General features: G+C 40.9%; 1 protein-coding gene across 2 annotated transcripts in view; it reads right to left on the bottom strand.

Moving 5' to 3' along the window:
• Positions 1-4,693, bottom strand: part of CCDC158 (coiled-coil domain containing 158) — a 77,639-nt gene extending 72,946 nt beyond the window's left edge. For both annotated transcript variants that reach the window (XM_066280830.1, XM_066280831.1), the window contains exon 1: positions 4,624-4,693. In XM_066280830.1, the coding sequence (XP_066136927.1) occupies positions 4,624-4,693 (70 nt within the window). The remainder of the gene's footprint in view (positions 1-4,623) is intronic.
• Between the last annotated feature and the right edge of the window lie 13,586 nt (positions 4,694-18,279).

Genomic DNA, 18,279 nt, shown 5'->3' with positions numbered 1-18,279 from the left:
TTAAATGATGCAGGCATGAAACAATAAGGGTGTGTCCTAAAAGCAGAGGCATGGTAACAGACACTGAGGCATGGCTTGAGAAATATATGGGGAAAGTAAAAGAAGGGGAGGTGTCAACTATTTCTCCTGGGTTTTAGGCATCAGCAACATCCAAGTAAGAATGTTTGCTTTGGAAATACTGTACGTGAACCAAGTTCAGGAATGAATGTTTGCTTCAGAGATTAGGACTTGGGAATTATCAGCATATGAGATCCAGTGAATCCTTGGAGTCAGTGGGATCATCTAAGGCAGGGGTCCCCAAACTTTTTACACAGGGGGCCAGTTCACTGTCCCTCAGACCGTTGGAGGGCCGGACTATAAAAAAAAAACTATGAACAAATCCCTATGCACAATATAAATGAAGAAATAAAAATCCCTTTATCTTATTTTAAAGTAAAAAATAAAATGGGAACAAAAACAATATTTAAAATAAAGAACAAGTAAATTTAAATCAACAAACTGACCAGTATTTCAATGGGAACTATGCTCCTCTCACTGACCACCAATGAAAGAGGTGCCCCTTCCGGAAGTGCTGCGAGGGTCGGATAAATGGCCTCAGGGGGCCGCATGTGGCCCGCAGGCCGTAGTTTGGGGACCCCTGATCTAAGGGCAGTATATAAAGTGAAAAGAAAAGAGGATCAAGAAGAGTATTCTGAGAAAATACCAATATTTAAAGGGAAGACAAAAAAAGTGAAACCCAGGAAGATTCACAGGTTTTGGAGAATTATATTCAAGACATGCCACTGGCTTGGACTAAGAGACAGAGAAAATATGAGATAAAAAGAGGCCTTTTCAAAAAGCAGGCTGAGAAAAGCACTAGGCTGAAAATACATGCTATGTATCATGCAAAAGAAAGAACTCAAAGTCAGACCCAAGAGTCCAGAGGATGGAACAAAGAACCATAGAGAATTATTTCCAGGCCTGAATTCTCATCAAGGAATGGTCATCCTGTGCTCACTTGGATTTCAGAATTGCGATAGATTTATGTGCTTTCTGTTGACCCCTTTTTGAAAAGGATTGTGGATACTGGTTATCCTGTGCCTGCCTACCACAGAATGTTGGGTATCATAGGTCTTCAGATTAAGAGGAACTCCACTCAAGGAGCTGTTGTAAAGGAATTACAATCCAGGAGTTTCATCCATACCTGAATCTCACTTAGATCAAGATTCTGGCCTTTGAGTACATGCTGTAATGGGATCAGACTATTAGGAGCCTTCTTGGGAAAGAGTAAATATATTTTGCATGTGAGAGATGTAATTTGTGACTTAGATACAATAATGTGACAATGTAGGAAATCATCCTTATTCTAAGAAGATACACCGTCAGGTTGTGAGGCAAGAATCATCATGCCTTCAACTTCAGCAAAATGAAACCTAAATTGTAGATATAAAGCAAATATGATAAAATATTGACGACTGGTGCATCCAGGTAAAGAATTCACGGTACTATTTTTTCCATTTTTCTACTATTTTAGAAAAATTAAAAATAAAATTTTGGGGGAAAAACTTCATTAGATTTAGCAAAAAAAAAAAGAGAAAAAAAAGGAAAGAAAATATCTAGTCACTCTGGTTACTAGTGATTTCATTGGAATATGAGGTTAAAAGTCCTAAGTCAGTAGTTTACAGAGTGAATGGATGATGAAGATGTGAAGCCTGTGAATACAGACTCCTCTTTCAGAAGGCACACTATGAAGAAAAGAAGATATAAGTTGAGAAAAAGGTTTTATTTTTTGTTTTGTTATATTTACGTCTTTTATGTTGGCAGAGAGTTAGCATGTTTGTATTTATGGATATGTGCAAATGGAGAGGAGGAGAAGGAAGAAATCAGAGTGGGGCCAAAGATTTTACAGAGATTTTGGAGCCAAATCTCTGAGGAGGCTGAACATGATAGTGGGGATGGGAATTCAAGCATAAGTAGCTAGCTGCCTCCTCCATTGAGCTATGATGGAAAGAGACATGGGCTGTGCTAAATAATGGGTCTTGCCTGACCTGTGGTGGCGCAGTGGATAAAGCATCGACCTGGAAATGCTGAGGTTGCCGGTTCGAAACCCTGGGCTTGCCTGGTCAAGGCACATATGGGAGTTGATGCTTCCAGCTCCTCCCCCCTTCTCTCTCTCTGTCTCTCTCTCCTCTGTCTCTCTCCTCTCTAAAAATGAATAAAAAATAAAATAAATAATGGGTCTTAGGAACAAGATGTGAGAAAGTAAGAGAGCACCAGCCTAATGGCTTTATTTTCTCTGACCATTAGGAGATGATGTTATCTAAAAGTAAGAAAGAGGGTAACAGGGTAAGGGACTTGAGAATGCTATAATTTTGAAATAAGCATTGTGGGGAAATGGAGAGAGAACTGGCTAAGGTCAGGAGAAATATCCCTCAGCAGTACCAGGGACCCAGATGAGATGGGGACTATGACTGTGAAAAATCCACATTTGTGTATTTTTTCCAGCAGGACCTTCCAGCAGCTCAGTACAAAACTGGGGAAGACAGTCTGCCTGACAAAGACTGGGGTTCTTCTATGAGAGTGCAACAGGGGAAAAAGAGAAAAAGGAAGTCGAGGATAATGGCAAGTAATTGGTTGCAATATTGAATGATACAAAAAAAAAAGTAAAGGTAGGAAGAGGTTGACAGGAGAAAATGGCAGAATCTAGAGCAGGTGTTCTTAGCCTTAGTTGTAAATCAGGATCACCTGGAGAGCTTTAAAACAATAATAACAACAAACAGTGGTGCCTACAGCTCATTCCAGACTTAATGCATCTAAGCCATTTAAATGTTTGAAAATCTGATGTGATTTTGACACAGGGCCTTGGTTGAGAACCAGTATCTATCTTCATGAGGCAGAAAAAATAGGGGTTGCAGTAATAAGGAGTGACAGTGCTACCAGACAGGAGGCCGGCTAGCAGAAATCCAACAGCTTGGTAAGAAGATCCAAAAGCAAGATAGGACAGTGGGAGGCCAAATGGTAAGAACTAAAGAGGTCAAGAGACGTGAATCCAAGATCTTAGATGGGTTACCATGAGGACAATGATATTACGGGATGATTCTGTGTACCTAAAGAGGGTGAGACGGTCCGTGAGCTGAGTGCCAGTACCCACACTGAGTATGGGGGATACGGCGCAAGTGAGGAGGTGAGCTGGCGCAGGTGGGCAGGGCTGACGGGTATAGAACAGTGAAAGTGACAGTGGTGTGTTAGATAGCGTGAGCGTCTTAAGTAGCAGAAGATTTTACAATATAAGGTGCTAAAATAAAGGTATTTAAACAGATCAGTAAAATAACAGGTCTGTACAGGCACCCATCTCTGTACAGTTCAGTTCCAGGCCATCACAGTAAAGTGAATACTGCAATAAAGTGAGTCACACAAATTTTTGGTTACCCAGGGCATATAAAAGATATACTTACACTATACTATAATCTATTAAGTGGTAATAGCATGATGTCTAAAAAATGTACACACCTTAATTTAAAGATAGTTTACTACTAAAAATGCTAACCATCATCTGAATCTATTGGGAAAATGGCTCCATTAGACTTGCCCAACACAGGATTGCCATACATCTTCAAAAAAAAGAAAGCAATGAAATGAAGTATGTCTGGAACTGAGAATAAACTGGATACATTCTTTTAGATGAGAGAGATAAGACAGAGAAAGCAGTCGGGACTGTGCAAGCCATTAGCCCAACAGCCAGAAAACCCATTCTCTGTCCTTCCCCTATTCTGCTGCTGTGCGTTGTGTGAACTCTACTCTTCCCAGGCTCCCGTCCCAACTCGTTACCAGGCTAGATTCACAATGGGAGGTTCTGGCAGTACAACCGCAGGGCAGCAGAAGGAGACAAGCTAAGGTATTACTCCCCTTCCCCTACCTCAAATGGGCTTCTGGCAGCTAGTGGTGGCTTCAGCTCCCGGCGAGCAGCCCTCTCTGTGATTCTACCTCCTTCTTCTAGGTCCTGACAACAGCTCCTTTTCTCATGATCCTTCTAGCCCAAAGACGGTAGCACCTTCCTGCAGTTACTAACATCTGGATTATCTCATCTGGTTAGGCTTCTCAGCTCTTTCAATACCCTTGCTACCAACTCCTTATATTAAGATCCACCTGTTTATTCCACCTCTTTCTGTTTCCCAGATTGCTATCTTTTGACTCAAATAATTTCAATCAGAGGTGATGGGGGCCTGAACTTGGACAATAGTAATGGGAATGGAGAGAGGAAAATGTATTCAAGAGACATTTCTGAGAATAGAAGGAGCAAGACCTGGCTGGATGTGAGGAAACATAAGAGAAAAGAAGTCAAAGTGATACAGAATTCTGGCTCAGAGTAGATGAGGGAAAGGAAGATGTTTAGGGAAATGTGCAATGTATTGAAGTGTCTCAACACAGAAACAATGCTAAAAAACAGATATGCTATTTTTAAAAGATTTAACAATTTCTTTCTCAAAAAGTAGATTTATAAAGAACATGGAAAACACTCATGGCCGACATCTGTGCCCTGAACAGTTAAAGCCAAAACATACTTAAAAATAGTAGCTTGAATGACTAGTAGAAAGACTGCTTAATTCTTTGTTTTTCCCATCTTGTTTTATAAAGAACACATACCTCCACTGGATGTGACGCCACTACTTGATACAAGATCTTCATTATTCGATTCACAAGGTTTTTGTTCCATATTAAATATTGCTACCTCTTCTTAGAGATCTTGAAATATGGATGCTTCCCTGTTTGGTTCTTTTAGTTCTTATCTATAAAAGACAGGGATCCAATATTTATTAACAAGATATTATGTGAAAAATACCATCAAAGAGGAACTGAGTTTGTGCATATTTGAAATTTAGTAATAATTTTTTACCAGGAAAATATTTATATAAAAATTTATTATATAAAATTAAGTGAATAGAGTCTTATCATAAATATTGATTTTGATGGTCACTGGCTTATTAAAGAAAATCTGAAAATAAAAAAACTAATACTTCAATTATATTAAAATTAACATTTTAATAGGGAGCAGAGTTTATTCTTTTCTTAAGTCTCTCTCTCATAAAATTACATTGTCAAACGATGAAGAAAATATCTCCTTAGTAAGAAAAGTCAGAAATTTGTAATTTTTTAAACTAAAAAAGATGGTAGCAGCTTCCTGCATTTTTTAGTTTAAAAAAAATCACAAATCAGAAAATTGGAAACCATTAATAGATACTGAATAATTTCTTTGATATCAAATAATGCTCATAATTTTAGATTAGGTCAATAGGGGACGTCAAGGTTTGGAAAACAATGGTGGTGACCTGATTCCAAATCTCACCCTCATCTTCTGCAAACAACCATAAAATCAACACAGGGAACAAATAAATAAAAGCACAGGGACGACACACCTTCAGCATCTCTAGAAGACAGAGGCTACCACAACCTTCAAATATCTGTAAGCAGAGGGAAAATTTTTTCCAAAATTTCTCCAACAGTCTCCCTACTGGCAGTGTAACCTATGGGTATGGAGAGTGGGAGGGGAGAGGCATAAAGGAGCAGAGGGGCTGAGCGGAAACACAGACCAACTCACCCAAGAAAGTGAACAATAGAAGCTGAGATGCTGAGCACAAGTTGGAACTTGGTAGTCCATAGCCCTGCGTATACCTTAAAGCAGTGGTCCCCAACCTTTTTTGGGCCACGGACCAGTTTAATGTCAGAAAATATTTGCACCGACCGGCCTTTACGGTGGGACAGATAAATGTATCACGTGACCGAGACAAGCATCAAGAGTGAGTCTTAGACAAATGTAACAGAAGGAATCTGGTCATTTTTAAAAAATAAAACATCGTTCAGACTTAAATATAAATAAAACAGAAATAATGTAAGTTATTTATTCTTTCTCTGCGGACTGGTACCAAATGGCCCACGGACCAGTACCGGTCCACGGCCCAGGGGTTGGGGATCACTCCCTTAAAGGCTTAAAAGTTGCAGGGGGCAGGGACCAAAAGGAGCAGCCTCAGAGAAGCAGTATTTCTGGGGGAGAATCAGATATGGACAGAAGATGTGATCTCCACTGGAGACATGGTAGAAAGAAAAGGAGGAAATAAGAGGAAATTCAGAAACCAGCAGACACAAAAGCAGCAAGATACGCCCACACTCCGACTGCTCCTACCCTAACACTACTGCCATCCATAATAGAAACTGCCCAGAAGAGGGTACTCTCAAACTAACAATTCTGTTCACGAAATAAACATGAATAGATGAAAGCAGGCTACATCCATATAAATCTACTATAAAATGTAAGAAAAAATCTTTACTACTGATTAAAGGTTGTCCCCACCTCTGCTCCTCCCTACCCCCTATTGCTGCCTCACCAACAAACATGAATTCAAAGAAAACTGTAACACGACAATACAAACTGAACTAAATATTCTCAAACAAGTATTTGGGGATATGAAAAGTAACCCTTGAATCAGAAACGTAAAACTTAACAGAAATTGGTAAGGAAAAAAACTAGCAAACAGACAAATGAAATGAAATTGGTTGAATTCATGAAAGAAAGAGAAGAAAAAGACAAAATTATATCAGAAGTGAAGATCAAATTACAAAGTCCACCAGGGAGGACAGGTTGTAATAAAAAGTTAATTGAAGCATAAAGAAAATCAGGAAATAAACCAAGAGAAGGAAAACTGAGATAAACAAAATGGATGAGAGAGGAAGTGAATGAAATGAAAGACAAGCAGAAGAGATTGAGCATAATTGGTGTCCCTGAAGAAGAGAATCAGAACAATAAAACAGAAATAAGAAAAGACCTGAATCGACACATTTTTCATACTAGGGAAAATCAACCAAGAACAATCAGTTCTGAAACATATCCTAATAAAACACTATTAAGATTTTAGAGATTATGAAAAAATTCTCAGGGCTTTCAGGCAAAAAAAGATTAGTTTACAAAGGCAAAGGTATTACAATGGCATCAAATTATTCAAAAACAACATACAAAGCATGGCAACCATAGAGCAGCATTTTCAAGAAATATAAAGAAAGGAAGTACAAACTGGAGATTCCAAGATGGCTTCGGAATAGGCAGACGTTCCAACTGCCACCTCCCAGGACCAAATTGGATTACAACTTAATTTAAGAACAATCATCTTGAAAAACCAACTTTGGACTAAATGAAGAGGAGTCTATAACCAAGGATCACAGAAGAAGACTCAATGAGACAGGTAGGAAGGGCGGAGATGTGGAAAGAGCTGCCCCACTCTCAGGAGTGAGCAGGGCAGAGGGTCCAGGGGACTCTCATGGTGGGTAGAGTGGTCCTGAGAGGTATAAGTCCTCAGCCCCAGGCCTGACACTCAGCCTAGAGCCCCAGAGACTAGAAGAGGCAACCAGACAGCATTGAGTGGTGAAAAGAACAAGGTTTCTGTCTGTAAGAAAGAGACTGAGCTTTCTGAGACACAGGTTCCATATTAAAGTGCCTACACAGAAAATCTCATTCACAGCCATTTACCTAGGGCTCCGGTAGTGGGAGAGCTGAAAGGACTGAAGTTGCGTGAGGACAGCGTAAAGTTGGAAGCACAGGGAGAGACACCGTGACCCAAACCCCTGTGCTGAGTCATTCTCCAATACTAAAGTGGCCATCTTTCTTGGAAGGATCATCCACTTTGTGCGGCACCAGCCTGGGGAAAAGCAACTGCCCCACTCTCTTGGGAGTCTCTCCAGCTTCAGTCAGGGCGAAGGGTTGTTCTGAGAAGCCAGGAAGCAGGGGGTGCATCAGTGCGTCAGGTTTCTGGTATTGAGGCCAGAGCTACACCTCCCCCTGAACACTGCTAAGTAGGGTGGGCAGATCACACCCCTGGATCTCAGAAGCCACACCTACTGGATGTCTGTGGCCACACCCTACTGAGGTCTGTAAAAAGAGTCTGGATAGAATCACACCTGGGGCCAAAGGGCAAGCCACACCTACTACCCTTCCTAATCCCTGAATTACCATGCCTAGCCCAACAAGCAGCCAGTAGACAGAGGCTACAGAAAACAGGACTCAGGGGAACTTAGACTTTAAAGCAAACTTTCTCCAGGCCAAGTGTGAATAAAAGCTAGACTAGGTGTGCAGCTGGTATTTCCAACTGCACCTGGGCCCAGCAGAGGAAGCCACAAACTCTGGATCACTTGTGGCTCCAAGAAGGTTGATGAAGGCCAGTCATAGGCAGTGTCACCCACTGGTCTGCACTGGGTTCCTGCCAGGAAGGCCCAGGGATGGCACATCCAGTGGCCAGATGTGGAGAGCATCAGTACAGGAACTAACAACCCTGTTAGAGTGGTATCGTAAGGAAGGGCTGCTCACACCTGACCCAGCTAAGGTGAGTTCTGCTCTCTGTGATCAGCACCAATACAGTGACTCATGTGCATTGGATAGGAGGGTGCTTCACAGTCAGCTGGCCGGGGGGATGGATATCCTACCCTGCTGGGCTAGACTCCAAAGGGGGAAGGGAGAGAGGCTGGAGCATTAACATTCAAAGTGTGGGTCCCTGTGAGCCTATTGTTGGATCTAATCAAGAGGCTTAGCCACTTTGGGGGGCACAGTCAGCCCCAGGAGAAGACTCTCTCACTCTTCCTCCTTGAGAACAGGGTCTCATCAGCTGTAAGAACTTGTGCAGAAGGGACTGTTGGCCCCACTTGATCTGAACCTGCTGCTCAACTTGTTGGGAAGAAATAAAATTTGAGTATCCAGCAGGGGCTGAGGGATTAGGCTCTGGAGTAGGGGCCACAATCCCTGTACTGAGCTACTGCCCAAGAGACCCCTGAAGTAGAGGGTCCCACTAATGTTGTTTTCCCAACCTCAGATGCCCTAATCCAACAAGCTTGCAACCTGTAGAGTGGTTGGTTAGTGAGGCCAGTTGGGCTCACACTACAGTCTTACAACATAAGACTCTGGAAAGACCAGGAAGCTGCAAGAGGAGATGAAGCAGCTGAAATGTGGAGGCAAATCTTACGGAGCTTGCAGCTTTTAAGGAGCTGCTGCCAGCTCCAAGCAGGAGAAAGTTGATCCTTATACACAGGATGGCCCCTCCCACACTACCCAGGCACAGAAAACATCGACACAAACAGCAAAAAGATCTAGAACCTTCACAACTGGTAGCTGGAGGCAGACAACACCAACCCTAGACTCAGTTAGCTACACAAGCAGCACACCCAAAGGAAGAGTCTATACACAGACAAAATAGGCAGAAAAGTGCAATCCAAAAGAATCAAAAAGAGGCCCTGGCCAGTTGGCTCAGTGGTAGAGCGTCGGCCTGGTGTGCAGGAGTCCTGAGTTCGATTTCCGGCCAGGGCACACAGGAGAAGGGCCCATCTGCTTCTCTACCCTTCCCCCTCTCCTTCCTTCTGTCTCTCTCTTCCCCTCCCGCAGCCAAGGCTCCATTGGAGCAACGTTGGCCTGGGCGCTGAGGATGGCTCTATGGCCTCTGCCATAGAGTAGCAATACTTCCAAGGGAAATTTTTTTCTTAGAAAATTAATAATTTAAAGAAGACAGCATAGGTTTAGTTACTTTAACAAGAATTTTAAAACAACCATTTATTTGTAAGGAAAAAAAAATGCTTAGTACTTCTACTTGCCAATGCCACTTATTTTACGAACATTAGAATAACAAAATCTGCCCTTTAAAAAAAGTCCTTGAGCCTGACCGGTGGTGGTGCAGTGGATTGAGCATTGGCCTAGGATGCAGAGGGCCCTGGTTTGATACCCCAAGTTCTTTAGTTTGATCTCAGACTTGCCAACTTCAGCATGGGTACAGATTACTTAAATTGTAAGTTATATTAATCAACTAATGATTCAAGTCCTTAGGATGCGGGACCATTCTACCTTAGACAGAAGCCTGAGACTGGGGATTGTATAAAACTGATCCACACTCTCATAGTCCACAGGTGTCTTTCCCTAGGAAATTCTAAGGTTCCTCAAGATTGTTCCCAATACAATATATCTGGGCTGGTAAAGTCTCAGAAACACTTAGAACAGCTTGAGTTACTGTTAATTGCTTAACTTCACAGCACTTTTAGTGTCTGTTTTCTCAATCACATTCTTTCTCTCTAGATGTTGTCATTGATTGTTAGGGTTCAAAGCCTAGCTCTGTGATCCACTAGCTTTGTGACCGTGAAAACAATGTTTAACCTCCATAAGACTATAACACGAAGATAGCGTATAACTTAAAAGAATAAGAATTAACTAAAATATCTCATGAGCAGCCTTAATATATGGTCCTTGTTTCAATCTATAAGTATAATAGTACCACAGAATAGAACAGTAAAACATGAATAACAATACTGTCTTTCTAATTTAAATGTGTACACTAAATCATTTCTATAATAAATGCCTATATCTTTCTATTATCTGGAAAGAAGATGTATCATATAGGTCTACTAACAGAAAAGAAAGTGAATTTAGACTTCATTGAGTCAATACAGGGACTATTATAACATCATACAGAATTAAGCTATTCAAGATCATACTTCACCAGTACATTAAACCGTCCTTTAGGGAGGCAGACCAACAGAAGCACAGAGCTTCGAATCAGGAAACTTAATTCTGTCATCAGCTACTTGTGAGAAAAATACCAAAAAGAAATCTTTTTATATCTCTAAGCCTCGATGTCTACCACTACTAAATGAGATACCAGTTGTGCTTTATAAACTGTTTTAAAGCAGTGGAAGCCTTTCTAAAAATCTTTAGAATCCCCACTACACACCCTTCTCTCCACCCCAAAAACACCAATATGGAATGCAGAAGGCTCACTGAGTCGAGTTTTAAACCACAGATAAACCCTTATAGCTTTATCATAGATATACCAGCCTGGGCATTCATCAAGTTCAAGGTTTCAGTTTCTAACATAGGTTAGATATAGAGAGAATAAATTAGTATGTGAGTTTATATGTTCACAATTCTTAAGTATAAATATAAAATGAAATACCTTAATATCTGGATATTCTTTTCACTTATCCTATTAACACCTGAAAAAAACCCAAAATATTTTAAAATATGCTTATATAATATTTAATACTTCATTATCTGAAATTTATTATTTTCAAAAATTTCAGTTCACAAGTTCATTTTCATCACTTAAAATTTTGACAACATCTAAAACACATATATATAGCAATAGCAACAAAAACAAACTCTTTTCCTCTGGGGTTATCTTGTACATGAAAAAATATTTCTATGGCACTTATCTAGGCTATGTTTGTACAACAGAACATTTTCAATTATGTGCTCCCTGTTGATCCGATGCTAATTTTGTTGGTACAGATCTCACTGGCATTATCAAGATAACACAGCAAGTAAACCTATAGGCACGTGGCCTTCCTTTCCCATATGTACATTCCCAGACTGGACCCTTCTCCAGGTACAGTCCAAACCGACTTAAAATGACCACCTGAATGTCTTCTGACCATTTAGATTGTTTTTCATATGCTTAGACAAGGTAACAGCACTTGTGCCTGGTCGGAAAAAATCACTAGGTAGAGGAAATTCTGTGAGTGGGTTAGAAATAGGTCCATAAATTTTAAGCATGAGAGCTGAGAAGATAAACAACTAGGATTTTTGAAACATCTCAGTGGAATCCAAGTGAGCAGTTGCCACATTGGAAAAATGAGAGACAGGCCCTAGCCAATTGGCTCAGTGGTAGAGCATTGGCCTGGTGTGTGGATGTCCCAAGTTCAATTCCCAGTCAGATCGCACAGAAGAGACAACCATCTGCTTCTCCCCCCCTACCCCCCGCTCTTCTCCTCCCACAGCTATAGTTTCATTGGTTCAAGGGCATTGGCCCCAGGTGCTGTGGATGGCTCTGTGGAGCCTCCACCTCAGGTGCTAAAAATAGCTCAGTTGCAAACATGGGCCCCAGATAGAGGTCATTGGCTGGATTCCACTCAGGGTGCATGTGGAAGTGTCTCTCTATCTCCCCTCCTCTCAGTTGGAAAAGAAGACGAAAAAATGAGAGAAAATATTCTATGTGCAGAATTAGGATTAATGATGATTAGAAGTAAAGGGGAGGTGGATCCTAGTTCAGGATGAAGATGGACTTTCTAAAAACTAGAGCACCTTGTATAGAAACATGGTGGGATTCCTTGTGAGGTGCTCAAGCTGAGGATGGAAGAGCATTTGTTGGGATGACAACTGTCACTGGCTGTCCCCTCTTGGGCAGAGTGTAGGACTAGAAGATCATTAAAATATTCTCCAACTTGAACATTCTATAATTTACTATGGAAAACATTTAGCAAAAAGATGACCAAAAAATACAATTTCTTACTGTTGATTTCAGTCAACAGCAAAGCCGGATAGGGACAATTCCACTGTTTCCATCAAGTTTCATGCTATTTTGTTAAAAAAAAAAAAAAAAAAAAGATCTAGAAAAATTTAATGAATATATGTTCCTTTAACACCTCTGCATATGTTTATGGTCACTTTTTGGGGGAGGGGAGGATTTTATTTATTCATTTTAGAGAGGGGGGAGAGAGAGAGAGAAAATGAGAGAAGGGGGGAGGGGCAGAAAGCATCAACTCCCATATGTGCCTTGACCAGGCAAGCCCAGGGTTTCAAACTGGTGACCTCAGCGTTCCGGGTTGATGCTTTATCCACTGTGCCACCACAGGTCAAGCTATGGTCATCTTAAATTCATCTTATACCAAACCTGGTCTCTTCACATTTCCACCTAACCTGCTTTCTAGGGTGTTTTCAAATAATAACACCATAAACCCAAGTTCTCAGGTTAGACATTTCACTGTCTTCCTCTATTCTTCATCTACTCAAACGCCACATCCAATTAGTAGCCACGTTCTATGAGTGTCTCTCCCTGTAATATCTTTCAATTCAGTGGAAAAGCCTTAAGTGTGGTCATAAGTCATAAGGAATTAATCTTTGAATATGCAATTTAGTTTATATTAGCCCTATTTTATTCTTCCACGCTTAAACTGACTCTTGCCAGACCTACTAAAAAATACCTCAAAACGATCTTTCTAGCTTCAATTTTGCACAATCTTTAAGAGTTTCCTTTAAAATCAGGGCCCTTTTGTCATGTCTTGACCAAAGATTAAGGTTTGAACTAAGACTAGTACTCAAAACTGTCTATGTTGTACCAATCAACCACCTGGCTTCATCTCCACTCCCAACACACACTGTGCCCCAGTCAAGATCCACGTGCTGTATCCTGAGTGTGTCTTGCTCGTTTAGGATGCTGCTATTATTCATACTCTTTTTGTTGTTGTTGCTGTTGTTCCTTTTCTTCCTAGCAAAAACCTCTTCAGTTCAGTTTTTAGGGACGTGGGAATAAAGGTTCAATGCTATATTCCTGGTGGCAATGTACATTGAGCCAGTCTTTAAAATAAACATTCTAATAATAAGAGAATGAACACTGTCCAATGCCTCTGAACAAAATAGTTAATATACAGGACTATATTTGGAAGATACGCTCCCCTTACTCTTCCTAAATCCAAAGTAGTAAACTGCAATTAAACAATTCATTATATGATATGCTGTGCACTTAGCACAGGGCCAGGTGCACAGCAAGCATTTCATAATTATTCACTACTGTTGTTAGCATTTTGATGGTTTACAATGCTTTACTATCATGATTAATGCTTCTATGAATACCAGAGATAGAGCTTAGATCAAGTGTTGACATTCATGAATCTTAGAGCGTAATGGAGAAAGAGACATAAAAGAAACAAATCATAATGGTTAACTGAAATGATGAGAATAACAGAGGGAAGCAGTATATAGAGAAATGAAGTTGAAGCTACTTAGGATATAGGTCAGGGAAGAACTTGACGAAGAGGTCTCTTTTGAACTGAATGGCTAAACGGAGTCAGCCCCACGGACCCGCCCCTCCCCGGGGCCGAGCCCCGCCTCTGCACCTGCATCAACACCTCATCCTAAGAGACCCGCCGCATCGCCGCCGGGGCGCGGGCGGGCGCGGCGGCCGCACCTGCCTCGACCGGGCGGGGGCAGCGGCGGGGGCGGCTCCTTCTCGGCGGCGGCGCGGGGCGCTGCCCGCCACCCCCCTCACGGCGCTGGGGCTGCAGCCGTTGCCACCTCCACGTGAGCCGCGGGGGCGACGGTTGTGAACCTAGGCCGGACGTGGCGGTGGCGGTGGCGGTGGCGGGACGCGGGCGCCCTCTAGACGCCGTCGCGGGGCAACCGAGCGCCAAGCCGGTTCCCCTCCTCCTAGAAGCCCTGACTGAGGGGCTGCTTGCGCCCAGCCTGGCATGAAATCCTGGCAGCCCTACCTCGGAAACCACCCTGGATCCGGGCCTCCACTTGCACTCTGTGCCACTCCAGACCTCTCACTTTTTCTGCAGCCCCCTAACCTCCCCGTCCTACACCTGCTCCCCCAGCGGAACGCCCAGGCCAGTCTCAAAGTTGTTCTCCAAACGATTTCCCCAAATTCTTACCGACCAGCCCCAATCTTATCTATCTGCTCCCTAAGAGTCAAGCTCAATCTTGGGGTGTCCGCCAGGCCTTCACCTTTTCTTTCCTGCTGACACTTCCTTCACCCCCACTCCTCAAATTCCCCGCTGACCATTAAACACCAACTATATACTAGGAACGTCAATGAACAAAACAAAAACCCTGCCCTCATAGAACTTCTATAATATTTGAGGGAGACAGAACATAAATAACCACTGTGACTTAACATATTAGAAGGTGACAAGTGCTGAGGAGACGAGTGAAGAAGAGGGAAGAGAGAGTGTGGGATGTATGGAAATTTAAACAGAGCAGGAAAGGACCCATCTGCTTTCAAGAAAATGAGCAATTTCTAATGTGAAGTTACTCTTGAAACTAGTTTCACAAGAAGACTTTCATATACTATCCTAAGAGCAGGAATATTTCTTCTCTTTAAAGTGGATTGAAGTTTTAAAAATGAACTTTATTGATATATACTTCACTTAAAATAAAATTCATTCTAAGTGTATAGATTGATGACTTTTGAGGACGGCAGACACCCAGTCACCAGCGCTCCAATCAAGATGTAGGGCATTTCTGTCTGCCCAGTTTCTTTGCCTCCCTTTGCAGTCTGTCGCCCAGTTCTGGTGTGAGTTGTTTTTTAAAATATGAGTTTTTAAGTTTGTTAGTTTTAGAATAAACACTCAAAGAATAAAAAAAGGAATAGATATAGGAAATAGAAACCAAATTGCTAATAAAATAAAGGCAGATTGTCCTTTCTTGTGTACTCTGTATTTCTGTTGGGGAGGCCGATCAGCACCATTGCCAGTGTCTTTGAAACCAACTCTGTTTTTTCCAAAAAGAAAAAAATACAACAACTTATGCCCTTTATTATAACCATCTATTGTTTAAGGTTAATACTGTGACTTCTGATGAGCTATACTAAGATTTTATATCTCATCTAGGAAATAAAATAAATTTATAGAGATATTTCTACTAGCTTTTTAATAACTTAATAATTTCTATAACAGTTATAACTTCTTCCAGGTATCTGCTATCAGGTATTATTATTTGATTCTTTATGCATCTGTCAGTTTTGTGACATCTACCTTCAACCACACTCAGCACGGTGAAGGGATGAATAATGAACTGATTAATTATAGTGTCATATTTTAAATGTGTGGTTTTTTTACCATTTATAAGCACTTTTAAACACTTTTTATTGTGGTAAAATATACATTACATAAAATTTACCATTTTGGCATTTTTAAAATTGTACAGTTCAGTGGCATTGAGCATATTTACATTGTTTTACAATCATCAACACCATCCATCTCCAGAACTTTTTAATTTTTTGAAACTGAAAGTCTGTACCCATTTTTTAAATTTTTATTTATTTATTTATTTTTTACACAGAGACAGAGAGAGAGTGAGTCAGAGAGAGGGATAGACAGGGACAGACAGACAGGAACGGAGAGAGATGAGAAGCATCAATCAGTTTTTCATTGTGAATTGCAACACCTTCGTTGTTCATTGATTGCCTTCTCATATGTGCCTTGACTGCGGGCCTTCAGCAAACCGAGTAACCCCTTGCTCGAGCCAGCGACCTTGGGTTCAAGCTGGTGAGCTTTTCCTCAAACCAGATGAGCCTGCACTCAAGCTGGCGCCTCGGGGCCTTGAACCTGGGTCCTCTGCATCCCAGTCTGACGCTCTAGCCACTGCGCCATCGCCTGGTCAGGTGTCTGTACGCATTAAACACTACTTCCCCATTCCCCTTTCTCAACCCCTGACAATCACTATACTACTTTGTGTTTCTATACATATGATTACTCTAGGCACCTCATGTAAGTGGAATCACTTGTCCCTCCGTGGCTGACTTATTTCACTTATTTTTTTTTAGTGAGCAAGTGAGCGAGTGAGGGAGTGAGAGACAGCCAGAGAGAGAAATAAGAAGCATCAACTCATAGTTGTGACACCTTAATTTTTCATTGATTGCTTTCTCTTATGTGCTTTGACTGGGTGGCTCCAGCCAAGCCAGTGACCCCTTGATCAAGCCAGCAACCTTGGGCTTCAAGCCAGCAACCATGGAGTCATGTCTATGATCCCACGCTCAAGCTGGTGAGCTTGTGCTCAAGCTGAATGAGCCCATGCTCAAGCTGGCAACATCAGGGTTTCCAACCTGGGTCCTCAGTGTCCCAGGCCGACGCTTTATCCACTACACCACCACCTGGTCAGGCTGGCTTATTTCACTTAACATAATGTCCTCAAGGTTCATCTATGTTGTAGCATGTATCAGAATTGCCTTCCTTTTTAAGGTTGAATAACATTTTAATGTACATATAGACCACAACTTGTTTATTCATTTATCTGTCAATGGAGTCCTTGATTTAAAAACCAACTAATTTTATTGAGATATAATTTCCACTTAATAAACTGCATCATTTAAAATTTGATGATTTTTAACGGATAACAACACCTATAAAACTACCGCCTCAAGACATAGAAACTTTTTTTCATTTCCAAAAGATTTAAAATTGTGCTTTGATAGTTTGTTACAAACAAACCTTAAGGTAGCTGGTGAAACAGATGCTGTAACTCGCATACTCAACATCCACTTCTCTTTTCTGCTTTCTCACAGAATCCTGGTTTTGTTTGAGGATTCAACACACGTTCTATGAAGCATGACATGGCATCAGGGTACCTTCTAGCTGGTAGATCTTGATTATTTAAAACTAGTATGTGTGTTTTCATCCCTCTTCCAAATGACTGTTTTCTTGGCATTCAGTGGCGAGGGAAGGACCGTTGGGAAGGATTTCCTCAATCTTAAGGAGACACATAAGGAGATTATTCCTTCTTTATCTGAAAGCTTGCCTAAAGAAAGTGTGCTGCTTTAAAATAAGGTTTTTATCTATTTAGGATGGTTCTGGGACTTTCTAAGAAAGACTAAACAACCTTCCAAACCTACAATTTGATATTGTCTAAAGTTAATGATGACTTAGAAGATCCACTAGATGTCGCTCTGACTTTATTTTCAGAAGTAGTCTAGTGACATTTTCAGTATTTGAAATATAGCCGTCCCTCGCCATATCCCAGTTCATTTTTCGCAGTCTCACATGGATTTTTAAATTGTATATATCTAACTTTGTATCGCAGATTTTTTGCTATATCGTGGGATTTTGCGGTATATAAGTATTTTATATATTTATTATTTTAATTATTTTGTGGTAAAATAAACATTTTCTAGTATAAAAATTGAAAAAAATATAAAAAATATTAATTAAAACATAAAGCCTTAAAATACATATAAGTAATGAAATAAATATAAGGTCACCACTTCGTGGATTTTCACCTGTCGCGGGGGGTTCTGTATTAAATTCAGAGGCATTAAAAAATCCTGTAAGTTAAAAAAAATCACATTTAAAGTTCTAGCAAGATAAAGAGAAAAACGTTAGGGCCTACTATGAAAGTATTAAAATAAGAAGTAATAATTAACTTTTAATTTTTGAACAAATTAACTTTTCCTTGATTGATGCTGCTTACCTTTTCCTTATTTCCTTTGCCTTTTTCAGCTTTATTACTTTTCATAATAGATGCTGATTCTGTAAAATCCTATTTTTTACAAAGTGAACCAGGAGTAAGATCTTAAATGCCACAGAAAATAGCTTTCAGAAAAAATTTTCATTTACTTGTGATTTCATTTAAAAATACTATGATGCCTGACCGGGCAGTGGCGCAGTGGATAGAGCATCAGACTGGGATGTGGAAGACCCAGGTTCGAGACCCCGAGGTCACCAGCTTGAGTACGGGCTCATCTGGTTTGAGCAAAAGCCCACCAGCTTGAACCCAAGGTCGCTGGCTCCAGC

Source organism: Saccopteryx bilineata, chromosome 5 (assembly GCF_036850765.1).
Source record: "Saccopteryx bilineata isolate mSacBil1 chromosome 5, mSacBil1_pri_phased_curated, whole genome shotgun sequence".
In the NCBI taxonomy this organism is placed as follows: domain Eukaryota; kingdom Metazoa; phylum Chordata; class Mammalia; order Chiroptera; family Emballonuridae; genus Saccopteryx; species Saccopteryx bilineata.
This window is presented reverse-complemented; position numbering and strand designations above follow the sequence as displayed.